This window comes from Solea senegalensis, linkage group LG8 (genome assembly GCF_019176455.1).
Source record: "Solea senegalensis isolate Sse05_10M linkage group LG8, IFAPA_SoseM_1, whole genome shotgun sequence".
Taxonomy (NCBI): domain Eukaryota; kingdom Metazoa; phylum Chordata; class Actinopteri; order Pleuronectiformes; family Soleidae; genus Solea; species Solea senegalensis.
The window spans coordinates 13012639-13035243 of NC_058028.1; the positions used below are offsets into that span (position 1 = coordinate 13012639).

At 38.7% G+C, this 22605-nt stretch overlaps 1 protein-coding gene across 1 annotated transcript in view; it reads left to right on the forward strand.

The window, feature by feature from the left end:
• Positions 1 to 91: 91 nt before the first annotated feature.
• cbl (Cbl proto-oncogene, E3 ubiquitin protein ligase) overlaps positions 92 to 22605 on the forward strand; it is a 31932-nt gene continuing 9418 nt past the window's right edge. Inside the window, exons 1-7 of the mRNA XM_044031783.1 lie at positions 92 to 916; positions 5291 to 5538; positions 17052 to 17198; positions 17691 to 17847; positions 20033 to 20154; positions 21444 to 21581; positions 22262 to 22349. Coding sequence (XP_043887718.1) covers positions 770 to 916; positions 5291 to 5538; positions 17052 to 17198; positions 17691 to 17847; positions 20033 to 20154; positions 21444 to 21581; positions 22262 to 22349 — 1047 coding nt within the window. The 5' untranslated portion in view covers positions 92 to 769. The remainder of the gene's footprint in view (positions 917 to 5290; positions 5539 to 17051; positions 17199 to 17690; positions 17848 to 20032; positions 20155 to 21443; positions 21582 to 22261; positions 22350 to 22605) is intronic.

Below are 22605 nucleotides of genomic sequence, written 5' to 3' on the forward strand. Positions count from 1 at the left end.
GGGTGAACGGAAGGGGACGTGCAGGAAAGGGCCGCACATACACGTCACGGGGGAAACAGAAAAAAACACTGGGCAATGTTTAATTCCCATAATTATTTATTCACCCCTCTCCCCGCATGTGTCCGAGTAGAGTTCGCAGTTTTAAGAGCCACTTCCGCACGTCAGTCATCGGCGAGTGCTCGCTGTCGTCAGCCTCACAACCCGCCGAGGGACGCTGACACTGTCACACTACCACTGAACTTCCCGTCAAGACACACAACAGGCGAAAAGAGCTGCTACTGACGAAAAAAAGCGGAACGATATCGGGGTTTCGTGGAAAAGAAAGGACACGCTCCGGACTTCAAGGCTTCTGGTCAGAGAAACGCTGCCATTGTGCTCCAGCTGAGGACGAGGGGTAACAGGTCTGCTCTGCTAATTAGCCTGCGTGGTTCCCTGCAGAGAGAGAAGGAGCAGCGTAGCTAGCTGCAGCAGCACGGACAGGCTTACGCAGGGTGTGAGTGACTGAGTGAGGCGCTTGTTGAAGCCACAATTGGGGCATTTATCAGGCTAAACTGGTGTTAGACACCAATGGAAGCGTTCGTCCAATAGTCACCCCCCTCTACCCCCCGTTGGACCCTGGCTCGAACCCGCCAATCAGGCGCTGTCCTCGCCGGGGGGTGCCGGATCACCGTCGCCCGGTTCTCTTAACTCCAGGCGGCGGTTCGGTCCCCCTGACCCCTGTCTCGTCTCGCCTGTTTGCCGCTCTGGCCGACCCTCGCCGAGCCCGAACATGGCAGGGAACCTGAAGAAAGGCGGGGGGCTAATCGGAATGATGAAGGATGCCTTCCAGCCCCACCATCACCACCTCCACTCCCATCACCAGCCCGGGGCCGTGGACAAAAAGACAGTGGAGAAATGCTGGAAACTGATGGACAAGGTTTGTGTTGATCATCGTAAGCCAACTAGCTTTTAACATTAGCCACAGCGTCGGGTGCCCAAAGCGCGACTGCTAGCTAACTGCAGCTAACTAGGGATAAGCTAGCCAATCTTCGCCTGCTGCAGGACTATAGCTGCTAACGTTAAATTAGCTAGTCAGCTGATACGAAGACTTGGTTAGTCAGCAGAAGCTAATTTGCAAACAGTAATTGTAGTATTTTGGAGCGCTAAACCTCGGGCCAATTTCAAAGATGGACTTTTAAAACAGCCTTACAATAACACACACACCCAGTCCACGATAAACAGGAGCCCGTGGACACAGGAGCTGTCTACAACACATCTGTTTGCTAAGTGCAGTGCCACTCTGCTAACTAATTGTCATATCGTGTTACATTCAACTTGTTGAACCACGTTTAAGTGCTAAGATGTATCGTAAATATTAACACTGAAAGCACAAACATGATATACAGGAATTGGTTTTGGCACAACAGTCCTCGTGTGCGTTGCTACTGAAAGGGCTACAGTCATCAGCACTCGGAAACTGTAACAACGCTTAACTGGGTCAATTATGCTCCTTCACAGGGCAGATTCATTTCACAACTTTACTTCTCAGGAGAAAAAAAAGTCAGTAGCTGTTTGACCCCCAGTTTCCTGTTCAGATTCACACGCCAATACTACTCTGAATAGGAAGACAAGACACTCTATTGTGCCTCCTTCCTCTTTGAGGCCTTAGTTTAAAGATCTGATGTTAAGTCTTTATTCAAAGCCATCACTAATACCAGAGAAAGTAAACCAAAGCTACTCAGTTTCAAATGGTGTCAATACAATCAAAATGTGATCCATGTCCAGATCACCCCCAAAATCTAATAATTGGACCATAAACTACATCCCTGAAAATATCATTAAATCTGTCCATATATTTTTGAGTTATACTGCCCATAATGTTCTTAGTGGATGTAAATTCCACCACACTGTCTCTATGATATACCCAACATAAACAAAAAAAGAAACACAAGTGACACTGCAACATTAGTCTTTTCCACCTGTGATTATTCAAAACTCTTTAAGAAGCTTTGTTTCTGACTGTACATCCTGAAGTTCAGTCCAGACATGATGACTGTACATCCAAGCTTGCACAGACAGATTAGTGTTTGCAGTTTGCTATATGAGAATAATTTACCATACTCATCTGACCCAGCAAAACTGCAGAAAGGCAGATGCAGTGAAGTGAAGAGAGCATCTTACCTTCTGAAGTTCTATACTTTTTTTAAACTCCTCCAAAATAGCTGCAGAAATATTGTTCAGCCCTGTCGTGTGTAAAACCAACCTGCAGTAGACGACCACTTGCAAAAAAAATGTCTCAAAAAGTCACTTTAACCCTTCCCCTTAGAACTTGGTTAAATTTTATCAGAAACATAGGGATAATTTCCCTCTTCAGGGTTGTCTTGGTGTCCAGTGTAACAAAGTTTAATTATTGAACGCTAGCTTTTGAGTACCACATAATATTTGCGCTGAACTGATCAAAGGTTCTTAGTTAAGGAAGCTTCATCGAAAATTCAACTTTACAACAGTATAAGTTTAACAATTTGGTGTTGCACTACTGCCTCCGCTATTGTATTGTTGTAAGCGTCAAGCTAATTAGGTATTATTTTCCAAAATCTGAAGCTGTGTGTGTGTGTAAACTCAATCAGCCATTCTTACAAATGCAAGGGATTTGTGAAAATCTGCTCTTTTGAGTAGCTTAAAGTTTTTTCATTGGTGTTTTTAAATGTTTGTCCTCCCTTTGCCATAAACAAGTATAATACAACAGCATTCAGTGCTGTGTCTCACACCTACCTTTACTCTGCTCTGTCTGCTCTGATAACACCAAAGATAGCTTTGATTTTCAGAGTGGTCTCATGCGATTATGGTGTTTAAAGATGAAGAGAATACCCAGATTCAGAACATGGTTGATTGGCAAACTTTATTGAAAGAAAAGTAAGGGATATTATGAAACTGAATAACCTTCCACGACTGAATAATATTAACTAGTAATAGATTAGCTTTTACATTGAACATTACAAAAATTCAACCATGGACAACTTTTTTCTACCTGGCCAACCTTGAAACAAGGTTGATATTTTAAAGCTACAAGACTCACTCCAAGTCTAGAACCAACCAAAGAATGAAAGAAAGCAAAAGATGAGTGGAATGCTGTTTAGCATGGAGACACTCAAGATTTTTCTTCAAGGCAGTATCCTTGATAAACACAGACGGTCTTAGAGTCATGTCCACAAGCTTGACTAATTTGTGTTAAGTGTGGGTGTGGTAGATCACTAAATAATATACAGGGAGTTGTGTGGAGCTGATAGGCCTAGTCATCAGTGTATGAACTGGTTTGGCAATGGTTTGAAAGTAATAGACATTTATCTATATTTAAAAGTTTCGTACTGCAGCTTTAAAATATCCACATTTGTTTTTCACATCCATTGATGCATTCATGCTCTGCAATTATTCTTGACATTTGTTGAAAACCATAGATTTTTAAATATAGATGAAGTTTAAGATGTAAGTGGGTGGCACTTGATGTAATTGCCTGTGAAAGATATTTCGCCAGTAATCTATTTCCCCCCCAGTTTCAGTAGGAACCTTTAATTTTCACTCACCAATCAAATACTGCTTGCTAAAAATAGTTTCCATTTTGTGAAAGTAATATTGCTTAAAATACTCTACCAGCAGCCGAGTGTCAGTGACCTTATTCTTTTGAGAGACATTTGATATAGTAATGTTGAATGGAGTGGTCTAGCACACTGGCCCATTTAGAAACTGAGATGACTTATTCCCAATAATTTCATTATGTTTATTTGTTTGTATTTGAATTTTTTTTTTATTAATTAATTAATTAATTAATTAATTAATTAATCAATCTTTCTTTTCCTTTACCAATCACCAGAATAATTTTTCATTATTTATCACTTTTAGTGTGAGCCCACACAGATTGGGATTCCTCCACAGAGTCCATCATTTCTGTCATTCTGTATCACCAAATAAATTCTTATGTCAGCAGGATATTTTGTGCTTGAAAAATTGCTTTATGATTGATGATGATTATAAAGCTCTCTTGTTCCAGACTTGCTTCAATTGTATACTGATTGAAGTTCTTTTGAAGTCCCATTTTCCCATAATGACAAACCAATGGCTTCCAAAAACGTAAGGAAATTCATACTGGCATTCTTGAGGTGCCATTCCTGCCATATTTATTTTTACAACTCATACATGATTAGTAAACAGTAATTTGGCCTCATACACTACAGACTAACACTTGAAACAGTGAGCTTGATTACAGCACACTGTAGGCTGCCTTGAAGTGTCTTGTAATTGTCAACAAAATGGCTCTGAAGCAGTACAACATTACAGTGAGATGGGTGAGGATAGGTTGAACATTACAGAAGATAAAAGATGCATTCATATAGTCTGGTGAACATGTTTAAGTCAGGCATGTAATTGATTTCCCATGGTCTGACCATTAACAGGGGATGACTTAACTTGAATGTTTAAAAAGACTGCACAATCACAGATTACGTAATTCTCCCTTTGTTTTTGACAGGGGTTATCAGTCGTACTGTTTGACATTACATGTTTTTTATCCTTGTTTTTGTATTTTGTAGTGGAAAAAGTTTGATTTGCCACTTTCACTGAAGTACATATTCATCTTGTCAGTATCACTGTCAGTTAATTTCAGTTAGGTTTTGCAGATAATTGAAATACAGAAGTGTGAACGCATGAACAGATTCTCTAAAAATTCTGTAGAGGTGGAAATGGTGGTAATTCTCTTCAGCCTTGGCTTTGTAGTTGTGTAATAAGCTGCAAGCATTCCCGTGCACATTTAAGGATATACATCTGCATATGGAATTAATAAGAAATGTAGAGAGCTAGTGGCATGGTTGAATACAGGTATGTTTTTACCATTTTCCACCCCAATCTTTAGAGTCAAAATTATTTTAATGGTGAAATACCTTGTGATGTTATTATGGATTAGGGTGCATTCCATTATGTAATGTGTAGACTTGCCACACTTTGAAAGCTCTTAGCTTGATGGGGCTCTCAGGGGCCTTTCTTTCAGGGTTTTCTTGAGTCTGGGCTCATGGACAATATTCTGCACTAAAGATAAGTGCTTTAATACAGAAAAGATTTCTCTCTTACACATGCACAGGATTAATGTATGTAGTCGCACTTAAAACAGATCTCAGATTTTCTCTCCCTTTGTAATACTTCTTGTCTTGAAGACAGCAGGGAGGAAAGACTGTCTCTTTCCTCACTGCCTTCCCTCTTGCACACACATCTTTGTGTTTGTAACTGTATCTTGTCTTCCCACTTACATCCTTTCTTACTGCAGGTGGTGCGTCTATGCCAAAACCCCAAGCTGGCTCTGAAGAACAGCCCCCCTTACATCCTGGATCTACTGCCTGACACCTACCAGCACCTGCGCACCATCTTGTCTCGCTATGAGGGCAAAATGGAGACTCTGGGGGACAACGAGTACTTCCGGGTCTTCATGGAGAACCTAACAAAGAAGACCAAGCAGACGATCAGCTTGTTCAAGGAGGGCAAAGAACGCATGTATGAAGAAAATTCACAACCCAGGTGAGTAAAGTGGATTAAAGTATGACATAGTTTAATATTAACTGAGCTGATATGAAACAAGAGGTGATTGGTTTTCAGATTTTCCTCAATTCACCTGTCCAAGTGTTGTCTTCATAATGCAGCAGTTCATCCTGAAAACAATGACTATGCAGGTGCAGGGTGAACAACTGCACCCTCTCCTAACCCCCAGGGTGGTTATACTGTAGCTCAAGATGTGTGAACAAAAGAGGGGTTGTGGTTTGTGAGCAAATGTGGTCAGAATTGCACTAAATCTACAGCTGCCTCCTTGTCACTTATCTGTTATGCCTTCCAATCTGTACTACTTTACTTGAGTATTTTCTGTTCTTGTGTCTTGCTGAAATCCCTCCTTGCTGAACAGCACACAGGGACTCACGCTCCTTTTCCTACATTCTTGCATTCGCCAAACCTTGTCATCCCTTAAACAAAAGTCATTAAAAAATGAGCCAATGTCTGTTTTTATGTGTGAAAAGACTTGTGTAAGTAATAATTAACCAGGTATGTTTCCTGTTTCCATTGCTCACAAAAAATAAAAGGGAGCAAAAGCATCCCTTTGCAGACAAAAGAAACCATATGCAACTTGAAGACCAAAAATGCATTGTTAGTTGCTGCTCTCAATTTTTTATATCACCATAAATGGCCTTTCAAGCATCAATGTAAAAGGCATCATATTGTCCTGTATGTCCATGTCTTCAAAACTGTCTTTTGATCATCTGTACTTCTTGCTGGCATCAAAGAAAATGATGGTTGGATTTGCTGCTGGGTGTAAGAAGACAAATACTTTTCATCACATGTCGTAAACAAATTATCCAACTCTTATTACTCTTGTTAGCATGTGGTCTGTATATAAGAAGTGGTCTTCTGGTTCTTTCCATCCATAGGACCAGGGAGTGACTCCTGTGTTTGTGAAAAGTCAGTTTGAAGGGTAGTCTATGGGGAAAAAAACCTAAATACCCCTTGATTTACAACAATGTTAATCATTTTAATTAATGGTCTTAGTTAATGGTCTCATTTGCTTGGTTTGGTTCTTCTTCAATAGAAGAAAATGTAAATTTTGTAAATTGTGTTCCCATTTAGTAGAAAATGGTGATGTCTGTGAATTTCTGGTTGACTTGCCTTGGCACCTGCCAAATCGCCATTCTTCAAAACAGGAGGTCAGATTCTTTTGGGGGGGCTTCAGACTGGTTGACATTGGGGGCAGCCCGTGTCTGACTGAAGTAATTTGTATGCATAACAAAAGTAAAAGGGCTCACATGTTAATTGCATTTTATGTGAGGTTATACAGGGTGATCAAGTTTTTCCCTTGAGAGCAAATTATTTTGAGTAAAGAGTTAATACATGTTGGTGGACTAATAGCTTAAAATAAACTTGGAATTGTTTGAATCATGGTTTGATTAATTTGGTTTGTCATGGGGCGTGTGTGACACTGGAAGAACTCTGGACATCCAGATAGCTGTTCATAGAAATGTCAGTGATTTAAATATTCTCTGCAGAAACTCACAAACTGTAAACTGAAATAGATCACACAAATGCGATGAGCCCAACTTTAATCTCAAATACAATTTGACTAATAAGATAAGTGTTCAAGACCAAGTTGCATTAAGTTTGTACGTCTTTGAAGTTAGCCTGCCATGTGATTACTTTTACCCCACTGCATACAGTGCAGGGGCCAGGGAGATCTAGTGATCAGTTAATCCTTTCGTCCACCTGTAATAATTGTGTCTCTATCGTAAAACTGGATTTTGGAGTTTATTCATGAACTCTCTCATTTATGTTGTTTTAAAGGATTACTCCACACTCGACATCTGCAAGGCCTTATCCACATGAAAACAGAAACGTCCCTATACTATAATTTTTGCCCTTAAAAAGTTTTTCCTTAACGCTCCGCTGTTGTGCATTATAAGCAAATACACCAAAAACAAAGTAGACGTTGAGCATATGCATGAAAGCATGCACCCTGTGTACATACTTTTTATTTAAATAAAGCTTTATTCAGTCAGTTGCTGTTCTTTAACACTGAGCACTGAGGGGAGACTTTACTAACTGTGGTAACACCATGGAAATGTGTCATCTCTTATTCCCAATCTTGTGTAACAAAGACTTCACCCAGAAGATAGTTTATTGACCATAAAGTGGTAATTCATTGGTTTGCACAGTAATTTTGCTTATCTAAGCAAGACAGTTATGTTTTTGCATGTTTGCACAAATGTCCACAAGCGATGCACAAACAAATGAGACCACTTGAAGTAATGTGGCTGTTAATGGACTGCAGACAGAACGGGCCTATGCTTAAAAATCAGAAATATGAGAAACGCCAAAATATGCACCATTTGAACATAAGCTGAATGGCTTCATTCCCATCTTGATCTTATAGGGTGCAAAGTACAACAATGGAATGAAGCAAAGCCATGCAGGTGCCAGTTATTCTGCTGGTACCAATTGTTTAGTGGGAAGATTAGGTACTTGTTTTATTTAGCCACTTCTAGGTGATACATCCTCATGTTGTTGCTCAGTTCCGTAGTGAGATTGTTCTGTCTTTTACCACGATGGTAATGTTGCACAATAAATAAATCCCACAAAGGCAACAAGAAAGCAGAGGACGCTTTTATCCCAGAGGACTCTGTATTTACCACGATGAAGTTGTATAATTCATTAAAAAAAAAAATTCTGTGAAATTTGTTTTCATCGTCACTCTACCACCAAGATGCTTTACTGACACAAATTCTTGGTTGAAGCAGGGAGAACACACGGCCCAACGTTAACACACAAAGGCTGCTATTGTTTATGTGGAGACAGCAGTGGCAGTGACACTAACCAATGGGTGTCAGCCCACTTAAGAATCTACAGACTTAACCAATGGCTGTAAGAGACACTCGCATGTGATTGTGCTGCAGCTGAACTCGGCGTATGGCTTAGAATGAAAAGCTGAACATTAAGCATTAAGAGAATAAGCAAATAATGTGCACATACATATATAATTAGTTTGATTAAGCACTGTTTTCACAGTGTTCTTCAATTCATACAGAGTTCAAATTTGAGATAACTAAACTGCCAGAACTTTGGTAAATACACAACTGCCTCAATGTGGGTATACATTAGTCTATTGCGAGCAAGATCTAATTATTACCACTTGCAGCACATTATCACACAGAATCAACACAACACAACACAGTCAACACTTCCTTCTGGTTTGTGTCACTCACTTCCTCTTCTGGCTTAGACGGCACAGCCAACATTTCTGGTCTCACCCAACCAGAAATAAGTATGTGTCGTTTATTTCCTCACTGAGGTGTAGAAATGTTTCTTGTGACTTTTCTGAAAAGAGACTAAAGAGGAATAATCTCCATCAGAGATCAGTTTAAATATTAATTTGATTATTTAGACTGAGCTAGACATCTGAAATCAATATGGGATGACTCCTAATTAATTAAGCCGTCAATTATTTTCTTGATAAATTGATTAGTTGGTCCATAAAAAGTTACAAAATGTTCATTGGCGATTCCTTGAAATTATGTTTTCAAATGTTTTGTCCACAAATAAAAGTTAATCAGTCTTAAGGATTTATTTGTGATATGGAGCAAAGAAACTAGAAAATATTCACATTCAATTCAATTAAATTTTATTTGTATAGCGCCAAATCATAACATACATTATCTCAAGGCACTGTAGATTAACAACATCAAGGAGAGGAGAGAACCCCAACAGTTCACACAATGAGCAAGCACTAGGGATCAGTGGAGAGAAAAAACTCCCTCTTAACAGGAAGAAATCTCTGACAGAACCAGGCTTAGAGATGAGCAGTCATCTGCCTCGACTGGTTGGGGTGAAAGGAAAAATGGGGGACAGCGGAGAGGTGGGGGACAGAAAGGGGGGAGAGAAAGGACAGACATTCAAGTCGCTGATCATTCAGAAAATTTGTTTTAATTGATTAAAAAAATAAAACTAATGTTTAATTTAGTATCCGGAATTGACTAATCATTTATTAGAAAGATTGTTACAGCCCTATTACAGTTAACAGTTAATAATAAAACTACACAAACTACAACAATGAATAAAGTTGTGGCCCATGTGAGAGCTATTCCAGATCCCAGGGTAGGGCATGTGAAGTGATGCAGGTAGCAAATTACTTTTATTATGAAATATTCTTCAAAAAATTCTATATTCTTCAAATATTTCTCCAACCACTGTTGCAATTGTATAGATTAATATAGAGGAGTCCAAGGTGACATAAATGAAAATTGCTTATTTTGTCCAACCAAATGTCCACAATTAAATATATACTTGGTTTACTGTAAATTAAGAAATAAGTACATGTTAAGTTGTGGACATTTTCAAAAGGCTCATTTCAAAAGTCAGCAGGCATTTAGTTATGGCTCTTGTGTACGCTACAACATTGTAGTGTAGTTCATTTTAACTGAGGTAATGTGAGTTCTAACTGTAATCTCTTGAATGTGGTGTCCCTGTGAGCTTCTTGGTTTTCACAGCTGCTTTGTCTGTAGCCAGTTCCTTATTTTACTTGCGGTCTGATAGGAAACGTATATGTAAAGCACTACACAGTTCTGCGCAGTCCCTGAGCAGAGTAATACAGCAGTGTTGATCAATGTGTCCTTATAAAAACCCTCCCCCATGTGTCTCACCGGACATGGCTTTGACCTCTCTGTGAGAGACTGTTTGATCATCTTGACAGGCTAAGCTGCTTTTGTATCCTGACCACCGTCGATAGGTCCAGCTGGTCACAGGAAGTGGTGGGCTTATAGGCTGCAGGGTGATGCATTTGCACCATAGGACAGTGTACACTGCAAAAAGTGATCAAACCTGGAGGCCTATAATAACAGTGTTGTGAAACCGTGTATTTATTGTGGGTGTTAGTCTTTTGCTCTCGCATTTCTCTCTCATGTCTTCACACACCTTATCTGTTGAACATCAAAATCATTATGGCTGTTGGCTTTCATTTAAAAAGCATGCTTCACTCAGAGCTGAGTTTTTGTCAACTTTTTCACATCCTGAACTTTATTTTCACCGATGGCAACCAATTTAAAGGTGTTTCCTCTTTGTGATTGTTTTATGTGGTGGTGGGGTTGAAAAAAGAAAGCTCCATCTTTGCTCTTTACGAACTCACAATTTTATTTTATTTTACAGGTGCAAAATAAATTTTTTCCACAGTAAATATAACATACCCATTAACGTACACCTATAATTCCATGTAAATGTATTATTTTTGCAAAATTATTTTAAAAAAAAAACAAACCCAAACCTGAAATATCACATAATGTGACACACGCACACCTCCCTTTTTCCTCTTGTTTCTATTTTGATCAGACTCCACCTGTGGTAAATTCAAACGTGCCAGAAAACTCCCATAAGACAAAAGTTCATGATCTGCTAGCAAAAAACACAGCGCATAAAAAAATGTTGTTTGATCTCAGAGGAACAATAATCTAGTGTCTCATGTGACTGTTTCGGTACAAGTATGACCAAAATCCTGCTATGGTAGGCTTGTATAATTAGCCTAGGATGAATAATAACTTCTGGATACTTTTGCTGTGTGTAAGCATATTCATTTGTCTGCCCGGCCTACAGATTTATGGTCCTGGCTTTCTGAACTTTTAAATGTACTTTTTGAAAATTTTAAAGATACATTTATCCACAGTTTAACTCATATTGAAGAACATATTTGTTCATAAGCGCTCTACACCTCATCACACATGCAGTAGTTCATTAAGAGCTTAATCCAAACGTCTGTTTGCTGCTATCACCCCATCTTACTTACGTCCCTCATCACTACCTTCCTTTACTGACAGCATATTGCTCCAAACCTTTACATAATAGAAACATGCATTCCATACATGCGTAGGTGATCATTACAGTGGTTTGTAGGAATGTCTTCCTCAAGCTTGAACTTATTCAACCGTATCTGATGCTGAACTTTTATTCAGGCCAAAGTTACAGGTGACATGAAGCTTTGATGCACCCTCCTGTAACAGTTTAGCGGTAGACTGAATCAATTAATCTGGTCAACATTTGCAATTTTGTAATAATTTGCATTGACCTATTATTATTATTATTATTATTATTGTTATTATTACCATTATTATTATCGTTATTAGTTACTAGTTATTACTAATTACCCATTTGTGTTCTCAGAAACTTTGCATTTTCATCCAAAAGTTTTTTTGGATTTTTTGGTTACCTGGTTCATGTATTTACATAATCGGTTTAAAAATGCTTTATATAATTAGTGGCGACATAAAACGTCAGTGTTCTTTAGGAACTGATTACAGAATTAAAATGTTTGTATTATTTGCAAATTGCAATCAATAAATGCTAAATTAAAAGCGGCTGTAAGAAATTGGCCAAAAAAAATCAATAATTAAATAAAAACTCAAACTATAATACAGTTGTTTCATTAATGTGTCTGTATTTTCTGCTGTTTATTACAAATTGTGAATGCTTCTAAAGTATTACAAGTTCATGGATAAAACTAGTGAGATGAATAAGTGTCGATGAAGTGTTATTTTTCTTTTTATCCATCATCTATAACGTAATTTTTTTCTTTCTTTTTTTAGCCACCCACAGTGTTTATTGTTTTAGAAAGGCCTATAGTAGACTAGAGCTACTTTTGCATCTCTATCCACAGAATAGTGTAGTGAAGGCAGATTGCATGTGCTTATTGTGGGGTCTTTCTTTCAGTGGGTTGTAACAGGTGCTTGGCACTGTTATCTTCTGTGTTCGTGGCTGCTGCTTCTTAACACGTCACCTGATAATTTGTACATTGTTTGTTGTTTGTTTGTGTTTTTGTATATAAATCTTAATTTGTACTGTTGCACAGGTCACAATAGAATTGTTAAAAAAAATCAGATCAGGAAATTCACTCAGTGCCAGTGATTGATTACATCAACCTTAACCCTTAGAACACAGCATTTAGGCTGCTTTTTTATTACTATGTTAAAACATATATACAGACGCTATAAGAATGTGCAATATCAATTATTCAGGTTTTACCATTTACATTTCGTTTACTAATATAGCTACTCCCACTCACACATTTATCATTGAAAAAGGAAAAATGGTGGGTTGTTTGATGCTGAAGATTAAAGTCACTATATTTAGACATGGACCATTTCATAAGTAAAGAGCACCAGTGAATTGTTGATTGCCTATTAGGAAAAGATCATGTGAGAGTGCCCTGCTCTGCGTGTTAAACATGATTACGTTGAACCAGAAATCTTCTGTGTCCTCACAGACTACACAGTCTCCTGCTGTCAAACTGTCCAAATGGGAAAAGGGTTGATGGTGAAAATTGCAGTGATGTGTTTTTGTGTCTTTTGGTAGTGAACCTACGTTTTGCTATATTATATTTATTCCTATCTGTTGTTTACTAGCCCCTATAAAATATCACCTGACTCACTTGACTTGTTTGATGGTTATATTATGAATAAAATATTAGCAGTGAGCTTGTTGGTTGTGATAGAGAGAGAGAGGAGAAAGCTCTTGGTGGTTAGCTTAACAGCTAAAGGGTTATACTTTAGGTTCTACAAATGGAAAGAATAGGTCACACCTCTGAGGCTGCAGGTGTTCCGCACCATTGTCTAAACTTGTTGCTTGGGGCGGTGTGTGTGTGTGTGTGTGTGTGTGTGTGTGTGTGTGTGTGTGTGTGTGTGTGTGTGTGTGTGTGTGTGTGTGTGTGTGTGTGTGTGTGTGTGTGTGTGTGTGTGTGTGTGTGTGTGTGTGTGTGTGTGTGTGTGTGTGTGTGTGTGTGTGTGTGTGTGTGTGTGTGTGTGTATACATACATACATACATACATATATATATTCACGCTTGCAAATGGCAGAGCATCATGTATATTTATGTTTCTGTGGCCTCACTGAGCAGCCGTCTCACGTTCTCTCACTAATACATGCTGATGGTGGGTAGCATAATGCTACTCAGCTCCCCAGGGTAAAACATGTGCCCAAATATGCTCTTAGATGAATGTTCAGCAGTTTTAAGAGGATTTCTGAGCAGTTTTGTTTGTTTTGGGGTTTTTTGGTCAATGCATTGCCAGTTATTATTAATTTCTCCTTACTTATGGTCTGAGTTAACCCTGAATTAATATTAATTTAAAAACTAAAATGCACATTATGCTGCAGTCTGAATTTGCACGGGTACATAGCAGTTGTTTTGTTAATTGTTTTATTTAGTTTTTTTAAGATGGCTGTAGTAGGTAGGGAATGTATGAGCAGTATGAGCATCTGCCAGTTTCCTGGTAGATGTCTGGAATGAAGTCAGCTTTTGAAAGTTACATTTTCAAAATGACAAAAAATGCTATTCCTAGTCAACACATACAGCTAATTTCTGTGTATGACATGATTACGCTCTGTATGACATGATTACTCTCTGTGTCCAAAACATACCTAAATATATGAAACTGTTTTGTTATGTTTCTTATAAAGAGCTGCAACTTATGGTTGGTTTAATTATTGATTAATCTTTCAGTTACTTTCTTAATTAATAAAGTAACAAATTCCAACATTTTGTTTACTCATTCTTGCTGTCAAATGGCGAAAGAATTACTCTTTTTGATGTTTGCAATTCTATAAAAAATTATTAAGAAACATGGATTTATGTATCCTTTTAAAAGAAAATGGTTTCCAAAATGTAGTTGAAATCCATTGAATGGAACTGATTATGGTAGCTTAGTTGTGCTGAGCTCAGGACTGATCTGCATTTTCTCTTAAGCCTTGTGTAGAAAAGATAATACAGCTGCACGATGCTGTTATAGCTACTTGTGTCAGTGCTGGTCCAGACAGACTCTCATTCTGTAAGGTTGACCCTTGCTGCCTGTGCTGTGGTGCATTAGAATAGTGCACTACTGGCTGGCTAGCTCTGCTTCTTTATCACAACCAGCAGGAAACAGGAAGGGAGCAGCCAGCTGCAAGGCCAGAGGTCAATCTATAGCATGAGGGGGATGTTGGACAAAAAACTTTGTGTTCAGAATGAATGTTTGGCTTTTTGCTGTGGTTGTGGTTAAGAGTTATGGTGAGAGATGGTCCAAGAAAATGCTGTTAATGTATGATCATCCAGAGTAGGTCACCAAACCACTCTTTGTTCATCTAAAGCCCATTTGTTAGTGTTGGCATAGAAGCTTGTGACAGTTGTAGGGTTGGCTATTCGAGCATTGGCTGCTGCTCAAAACACACACACAGCTGGTTCTGAAGGACAGATAGGGACTAAGATGGAGAGATGCTAAAACAGATATTGGCATGTTCTGCCATGTGCAATCAGAATTGAACCTGTAACTTGTAGAAGTTCAAAATATTATTCTGTCTTTAGTAATGCTGCCTTTGTCATGGAGAGACAAAAAGACACAACAGAGTCTCATTCACTGAGCAAATCAAATGCTAGAGACAGCTGTACCACAATGTGAATCTGATGCCAGTCAGACCAGTGTTTACTTGCTTCTGTAACATTATGGCAGATCACTGTATTGTATATTTTTGTGCCTTTCTGTCCTGATTTTTTTAGTGGCCGGACCTAAATTTGATGAATGTAGTGTCACATTCCAGGCTTTAATTTGTCTAAGATAACAAATGAATGCAGAATACAAAAAATATATATGTTGTTGCATTAACACCAGCCATGTTTAGTGTGGTTGAATGGAACTCTGGTGCGTTTAGAGATGAGTCGAGTTGGTAAATCTATTCATAACATGGTAAACTAACCTAGACTTAAGGAGAGATTATATTCACACAAAAGTGATATATAAAGGTGTTATCTGTCATTAATTAATTTCAGATTTATTGTAGATTGAAGTCAAGCAGGAAGGATGCTGTTTAGATAAAAGCACAGAGTAGGGAGAGGTTGACTGAAGAATGGATGAGGCAGCAGCTTTAATGGCCGGTAGGGCCAGAAAGTCCTCCCATCGAACTGGGAGGACCTCCCGCTGAGATGACAGCTGCTGAAGAAAACACAGAAATGCATTGTCACACATGCCTGTTTATTCTTGAGATGAGTGACATTTGAAAGTGTTCTTGACTATGACTGCACAAGCTTTCTAGGCAAATACAGAGAAAATAGCCTGATGTCTGTATTTGTGTTATCCACATTATATCACTGATGTGCAAAGACATACAATTCTTTCATCCGATGTCTGTCTTTTCTGTAGATTTAAATGGGCAATGGGCAGTGTAGTTCAAAAAGTCGGACCTCAAGCTACTTATATGTTCACTGTTTTAGGATTATTTACTGCTGAGAGGGTGTAAATATAACTTTTTTTCATCACAGTTTGCAAGTATTGCAGGTTCTGAGAAGCACCAGTCTATTTTGGCAGGGTCTCAACATACACTGATCTTATTCATCCATCTTCAGTCACTGTCCTCCTTCCTCATTCACTCTTTCCACTTCTCTCCACTGAAAGGGGGCGCAGTGTAGTGTAGTGTTGGGCAGCTGCAGTATAGCTATGCTTTCATTGCCATCTCTCATGCATGTCAATTCACCCTGCCCAGCAGTCAAGCACAATCTCACTCTGTGCAACCTCATAAATCATGGCTTTCTCCACGTAATATTGCTGTGATGAGGTGCAGGGAATGGTGTCATTCTTATTTCCTAGTCAACTTTTTTTGTCCTGTTCCCTCTCACTTTTATGCACAGTTTTATGCCCCCATTGTCTTTCCTTATCCCTTGTCAAATAAAACCATTTTGAAGAAGTCAGCTGTATATCGGAATTTACTGACCTCTTCATTTCATACACTCGGTAATGGTGTAGATGTGTGTCCTTAAATGTTGTGTTTGTTGACCTGTGACTTTTTGCATTGTTGATGCTGCTAATCGCAGAGACCCCCCTCTTATCTCCAACTCCAAATCTCACTAAAGTTCTCGTGGAAGTGTGCAGTCTGTATTTGAATCTCTTTTTTATAAGTTAAGACTAAGCAGTCCACCTACATGTCGTGTCCATGTGAGGTTGCCTTGTTAAAAATATTTAAAAACCCAATTAATGGCTTCATGGTCCTAGTGGATGGTTTAAAGCACATGGCACAAAACACAAGTTTTTTTCCAAATCTGCTTTTGCAATGCTCAAGGTTGCAGTTGAGGGTTGCAGGATTCCCCTAATAAATCATGGGGGTTTGTTTTGAGAAAATATGGTGGAGGAACAGTTGTCTTTTTTTCTACTTGCTGATTTAAAATGTAAAATGTTTTATATCAGATGTATGTTGAAATGCCATTGTGAAAGTAACTTATCTATGCTAGTTCATATTTTGTCCTGGGTTGTTTTTTTTTACTTAATTTGAACACCTTGTTAAAGAAAAGGTTGGTTCATTAGTTTATAATGTAAAACACCATAACCGGTGTTTTGCAGAATTTCTCACACTCAATTTTAAATTTTAAATTTAAATTTCTAACCCTTACGTTGTTTCAGAGAATATCATTAAAGCGTTGTCACTTTACTGATGTTGTAACGAGAGTGTAATGACAAAGATGTGGAATCTCACTCTCCTTTCTCACTACTATTTCCACAGGCGGAACCTCACCAAGCTGTCGTTGATCTTCAGCCACATGCTGGCAGAGCTGAAGGCCATTTTCCCCAATGGTCTGTTTCAGGGTGACAACTTCCGCATCACCAAGGCAGATGCTGCAGAGTTCTGGAGGCGTGCCTTTGGGGACAAGTGAGTCCTTTCAATTATGTATTACTTAACACATAGAATATTAAAATATTCTCTCCTGTGGTTCCACAGTGGCATCCTGCATCCCTTTGGGGTCCCATGAAACATTAATTTCCCCATTTCTCTGTCTTGCATCTAATGTGGGAAGTGGACACTGACTGACTGAAACTTAGACCATCATATAGGAAAAATAATGACTTTATTTTGCAAATATGTTGCAAGTGCATTGACATTTATCTGCTAGCTCTTTCTTTAAATGATCTCATCATTTTCGCTTTCATGGCCACTAATTCTCAGAATTCTTGTTTCAGATTGCTTAAGTTTTCCAATTACCAAGAGCCACTTCTGTTTGTTAGGATTGATAAATTAGAAAATAGAGTACATACCAAGGGAACTTCACAAAGTGTATCGCTTTGTGAAGTTCCCTTGATCCTCCCTTAATTTAAGTTCCCTTAATCCTCCGATTGACTTTTGTTTTGGTTTTGTGTGATACAGGACCATCGTGCCTTGGAAGGTCTTCCGTCAGTCTCTTCATGAGTTTCATCCCATCAGCTCTGGACTGGAGGCCATGGCCCTCAAGTCCACCATAGACCTCACCTGCAATGACTACATCTCTGTTTTTGAGTTTGATATCTTCACACGGCTATTTCAGGTAGTCACAAACACACACACACACACAGACATACTGCACCCTCTTGTTATCAGTCAATATGTTTAGATGAAATCAAAAGTAATCATTATCAGTCAGACTAAAAGCAACCTTGTAAAATACATCAATACATGTTCATCCAACTGAACAGCCAAGTGAATTTCTCAAAGTCGGATTAACACATGCAAATCGAGCGAGTATACTTTTGGTTGGATCAGAGTCGGTCTCAAGCAGGCTTTTTTGAGTGTCTTAGAGAATGTCTGGTGTTGCCTCACAAGGCCACAAAATTTAATTTTTTTCGTCACACTGACGTCGTTCTCAAGGACAGTTATGAATACTGCTTTAGACATGAATCTAATTACATATTTGCTTGCATTGATATTTATGAGATGTTTTAATTAACCAATCCCTAACCCTTCTCATAATGAATAGACCACACTTGCAGCTTATTTACCATGGCCACAGGAAACAGCCATTATTAAAGACTGAAGCAGCAGCAGAAAGTGCAGCTGATTAAAAAGAAAGAAATGGAAAGGATGGAGGAAGGGTACACAAAGATTTTATCAAGCACCATCTTCAGAGCTTATCTATATATGGTTCAAGTATTATTATTCATTTTATTTTATTTTATTTATTATTATACTCTTTTAATTGGTGTTGTACAAAAACCATTTACATGCTATAGAACTGCAACACATACCTCACTGTTTTAATTTGCATTGTTTAAAACCTCTTGCAACATGTCTTGTATGCATGAATGCATGTCATTTACTCGGTTTGTAGCATTACCCATGACTACTTGTGTGAAGGGCACCCCCTTATACAGAGAAATACCTTCTCTAATGCTGTGTTTCCATTGTGGTATGGTTCAGTTTGGATTGGTAAAGCTCTAGGTCAGCCTTGCATTTTAACTGAGAACAGTACCTATACTTGTTAGGCGGGGTGTGGGTTGTGCCCCAAGGTTGCGTTGCGTGCCGGTGCGATGTCGCGACATTGAACGTGGCACAACAGACACTATTGGAGGACCGGCAGCTTTTTCTTTCTGCTTGGTTTGTCTCAACAAGACATTACACTTTGTATGAGAATAGGCTGCGGCTCCTTACACTGATCGCAATTTATGTTTTTCTGTTGCCCTATCGGGGCGAGTTGGTCTGGCTTAACCCTGATCATACCACACCATTTCACTCCAAGGGATAGGTGCCAAAAAAATGCAGTATTTTGGGTTTGATCCTAAATGAAAAGGCAAAAAATACCTACCATACTGTACCGAACCAAACCTTTCCACTTGATGGAACCATGGCTTCTATGCCTTCAAACCTAAATGAGGCAGTGAGCCTGTGGACATTTTAAACTGTCTCCCTGACATACAGCACACTTACTACATCAAAATGTGTCATGTCATGCTGTATCTTTAGGCAGAATGATGCAGTGCTGGTTAGAGGCCAGTAGTTTGGGCAGCACTTGCTTGCTCTGTTTGCATATTTGCTTTACAGTGAACTACTGTGCAAGTTGCATAAGCAGCAGCAAAACAAATGTACAACTACTGGATATTGAATCACTATCAAAACATTAATCATCATGTTTTTTACTGACCCATCTAGTCTATGATCACATCTACACTGCAGAGTATAAGTGAGATGAGATTAATCTAAAATAGAGTTCTGCAGAGGAGACTTGACTTCCTGTGTGCAAAAAAATATTATTAACTAATTTTAATAACGTTTTTTAATCTGGACTCATGAATCTACAGCTTTCCATTTTGCCATTAAAAGGTGCCTCTTAAAAGGTTGTGGTTTTTTTTTTACTTTTTTATTTTAGGCTCCAGCTTATTTTCAATTTTGAGTTCATCGCATTTCACATTTCAGCCAGAGGAAGTGCAGAATCTCCTACTTACTATTGCACACAGTGCAACCAAAGGCTGCTGCTAGTGCAACCAACAGCTGCTGCTAGTGTAGTTTTCTTCTTACACTTGAAGAAATGAGTTATTTGGTTTGCAAATTCAGCTTAAAGGACTCCTTGACCCATGTTCATTCAGCTACTGTTTTAGCTGCTTCCATGATGCAAGCAGTCTACTTGCTGTCTTCATGCTGTTATGTTGACTGTTTACTCCCTCACTAGATGAGTCATTCTTGGCCTCCTTTCTTTTATGTGTGTGTGTGTGTGTGTACACGTACGTGTGTGTGTGTAGCCTTGGTCATCCCTGCTGCGAAACTGGAACAGCTTGGCAGTTACTCACCCGGGTTACATGGCCTTCCTCACCTACGATGAGGTCAAAGCACGACTGCAGAAGTTCATCCATAAGCCTGGCAGGTGAGACAAAGGCATTGTACTGTATAAGACCTAATAACTGTGCTCTTACAGTGGGTTTTATGGTGTGAGTGAAGCTTTGCAATGATAGCTGCACATTTTTAACACAATACATATTTGACTAATGTGTAACAACACATTGTATCCAAGTAAGTTGTGAACCTGAGACCCATGATGTAACCATGTTTGTGTTCACTGACAACAGTATTGTGTACTGCACCTCTCAGGACTGTTTGTGTGTGTTGCAAACATACACATGCATGCAAAATATCTACATTTCTACATTAACATGTATACACTGACAGGTGGTACAAATTAAGTCTGGGGTTTACATACCTATTTTTGTGTGCCTACTGGTGCCTACCATCAATTGTCTGATTGCACACTGGAAGCTGATGTCACTGTATAGTCCTGTGTACACCCACATTGGCATCTGAGTGATTAATGGTTGATTTAAATGATTTGAGACATTGTAAATGATGGTTTACTGTCAGAAGTGATGTGTTTGTATTATAGGAACCGCAAGTATTCACTCCACTTCTAATTTAAACATCAAGGCTATCACCAAGGCTCATTGTTGCACATGTTCAGTGTCTCCCACCTCGCTCCCATCCTGTCAGGAAAACAAGTTTGTCAACTTGTACATAGAAATCAGCAGCCAGGAAATGTTTGCCGGAGTCATGTAGCCTGCCTCTTAGACACTCTTATATTTCCACTCTATGTATCCTGGGCTCGAGTAGCTCTGCTTTTAACATATTCCAGTTGATCTAGCCTGTTTCCTGCAGAGCCTCTGTTTTCATCCAGCAAAGATGAGTGTTTATGCCTATGGATACCCTTCAACCACAAGATTTATTCACCCCATTTAAAAACTGATGCCATGATTATGTAATTATCTAAATATTATTATTACAATGTTAAAATAGTTAGCATTGTTTGCTGCCTAGGATATGTACAATTGAATACACATGCAGGGTTTGCATTGCTCTGCCAATACCGCTTGCATTGTCTTACCTTTAGATGGAGTAACTAATCTTACCTTTTTAACGTTTGATGTGTGTCCAGACTACTTTTATGATCATGAACATAAAGTATAATTCCCAAAGGGTAATTTTCATGCCTTGTTCAACCTTTACGTTTTCATATGGATTTTATTATAGTTCAGAAAAAAATATTACAAATGCAATTCTCCTTTGTATTCACAATATCCAGAAACTATTTGTACTCCTGGCTACTGATTGATTAGTTTTTTTAGTGTAACAAAGTGTGACTGTGTGTCATGTCTCTCTTCGCAGCTACATTTTCCGCCTGAGTTGCACACGGCTGGGCCAGTGGGCAATCGGCTATGTGACAGCAGATGGAAATATACTGCAAACTATTCCTCACAATAAACCCCTCTTCCAGGCCCTCATAGATGGCTTCAGGGAAGGATTGTAAGTCCACTGGCATTTTGTTTGGCACCCTCATCTTTCATTTCCCTCTGGGTTTACATCTAGACCACTGATCTGCCATTTTGGGTCTTCATTTGAGCCAGATTAAGTGAATGATCTATAGGTTAAAGTATCTGTCATAGGCAGGGCTCCTTTTGTTATTTTTTTTTTCTCTCGACACTCAAAGCAGCTCTACATGCTATGTATCACTCTTTTGCATCCTACAAATGAATCTGCCTCTCAGCCTTAAACCGATTCAGCCATATCATATTGCCTGCTCCCATAATTATGGCATTATCATAACCAGAATGGAACTGTTGGTTTCTAATGTTATTTCTTTTGTTTAATGAAAAGCTACTGCCTGTTCCAACCTGTAATCAAGTGCTGATTTAAACTAGGAAACCCAATACAGTTATCACCTGCATCCAAAAAATATTCATCATAATGGCATCTGATCCATTTGTGAAGTAGTCCTATACTATAAAGGTTTTAACTTTGTGATGGTTTTGAAATGTGTTGCCAGATTGAGTGAATTGATTAAACAGATGTTTTCATTACAGCAGCCTGTTGGGTATACATGCAGTATAATGATGCTAACTTTTCAACAAAAATGCCTGTGGAAATTCCAAAAGGTAGGGAACTTCCTCTGCACCCTCTAACTCAATGTGTCTCTGTCTCTCTAGCTATTTATTCCCTGACGGCCGGACTCAAAACCCTGATTTGACAGGACTGTGTGAGCCTTCACCTCAAGACCACATCAAAGTCACGCAGGTCAGAGCAGTGAGCTTCTTTTACTGAGCTAGTTAAACCTAAATAGCTGAAAAGAAATGTATACATTTTAAACAAGCATCAATGTCTTCTGACCGTCTTTGTTTAATAGTTATGATTCTAATAAAAAAATGGACACCATCTTATATGTTCTTTTTATGCAGCAAATGATTAAGTATATCAGTAAGTAATGTATGGAAAAACTGCTGTACTATTAATTAACATGCCTATTTTATAATATTTTAAAAAAGAATAGTTT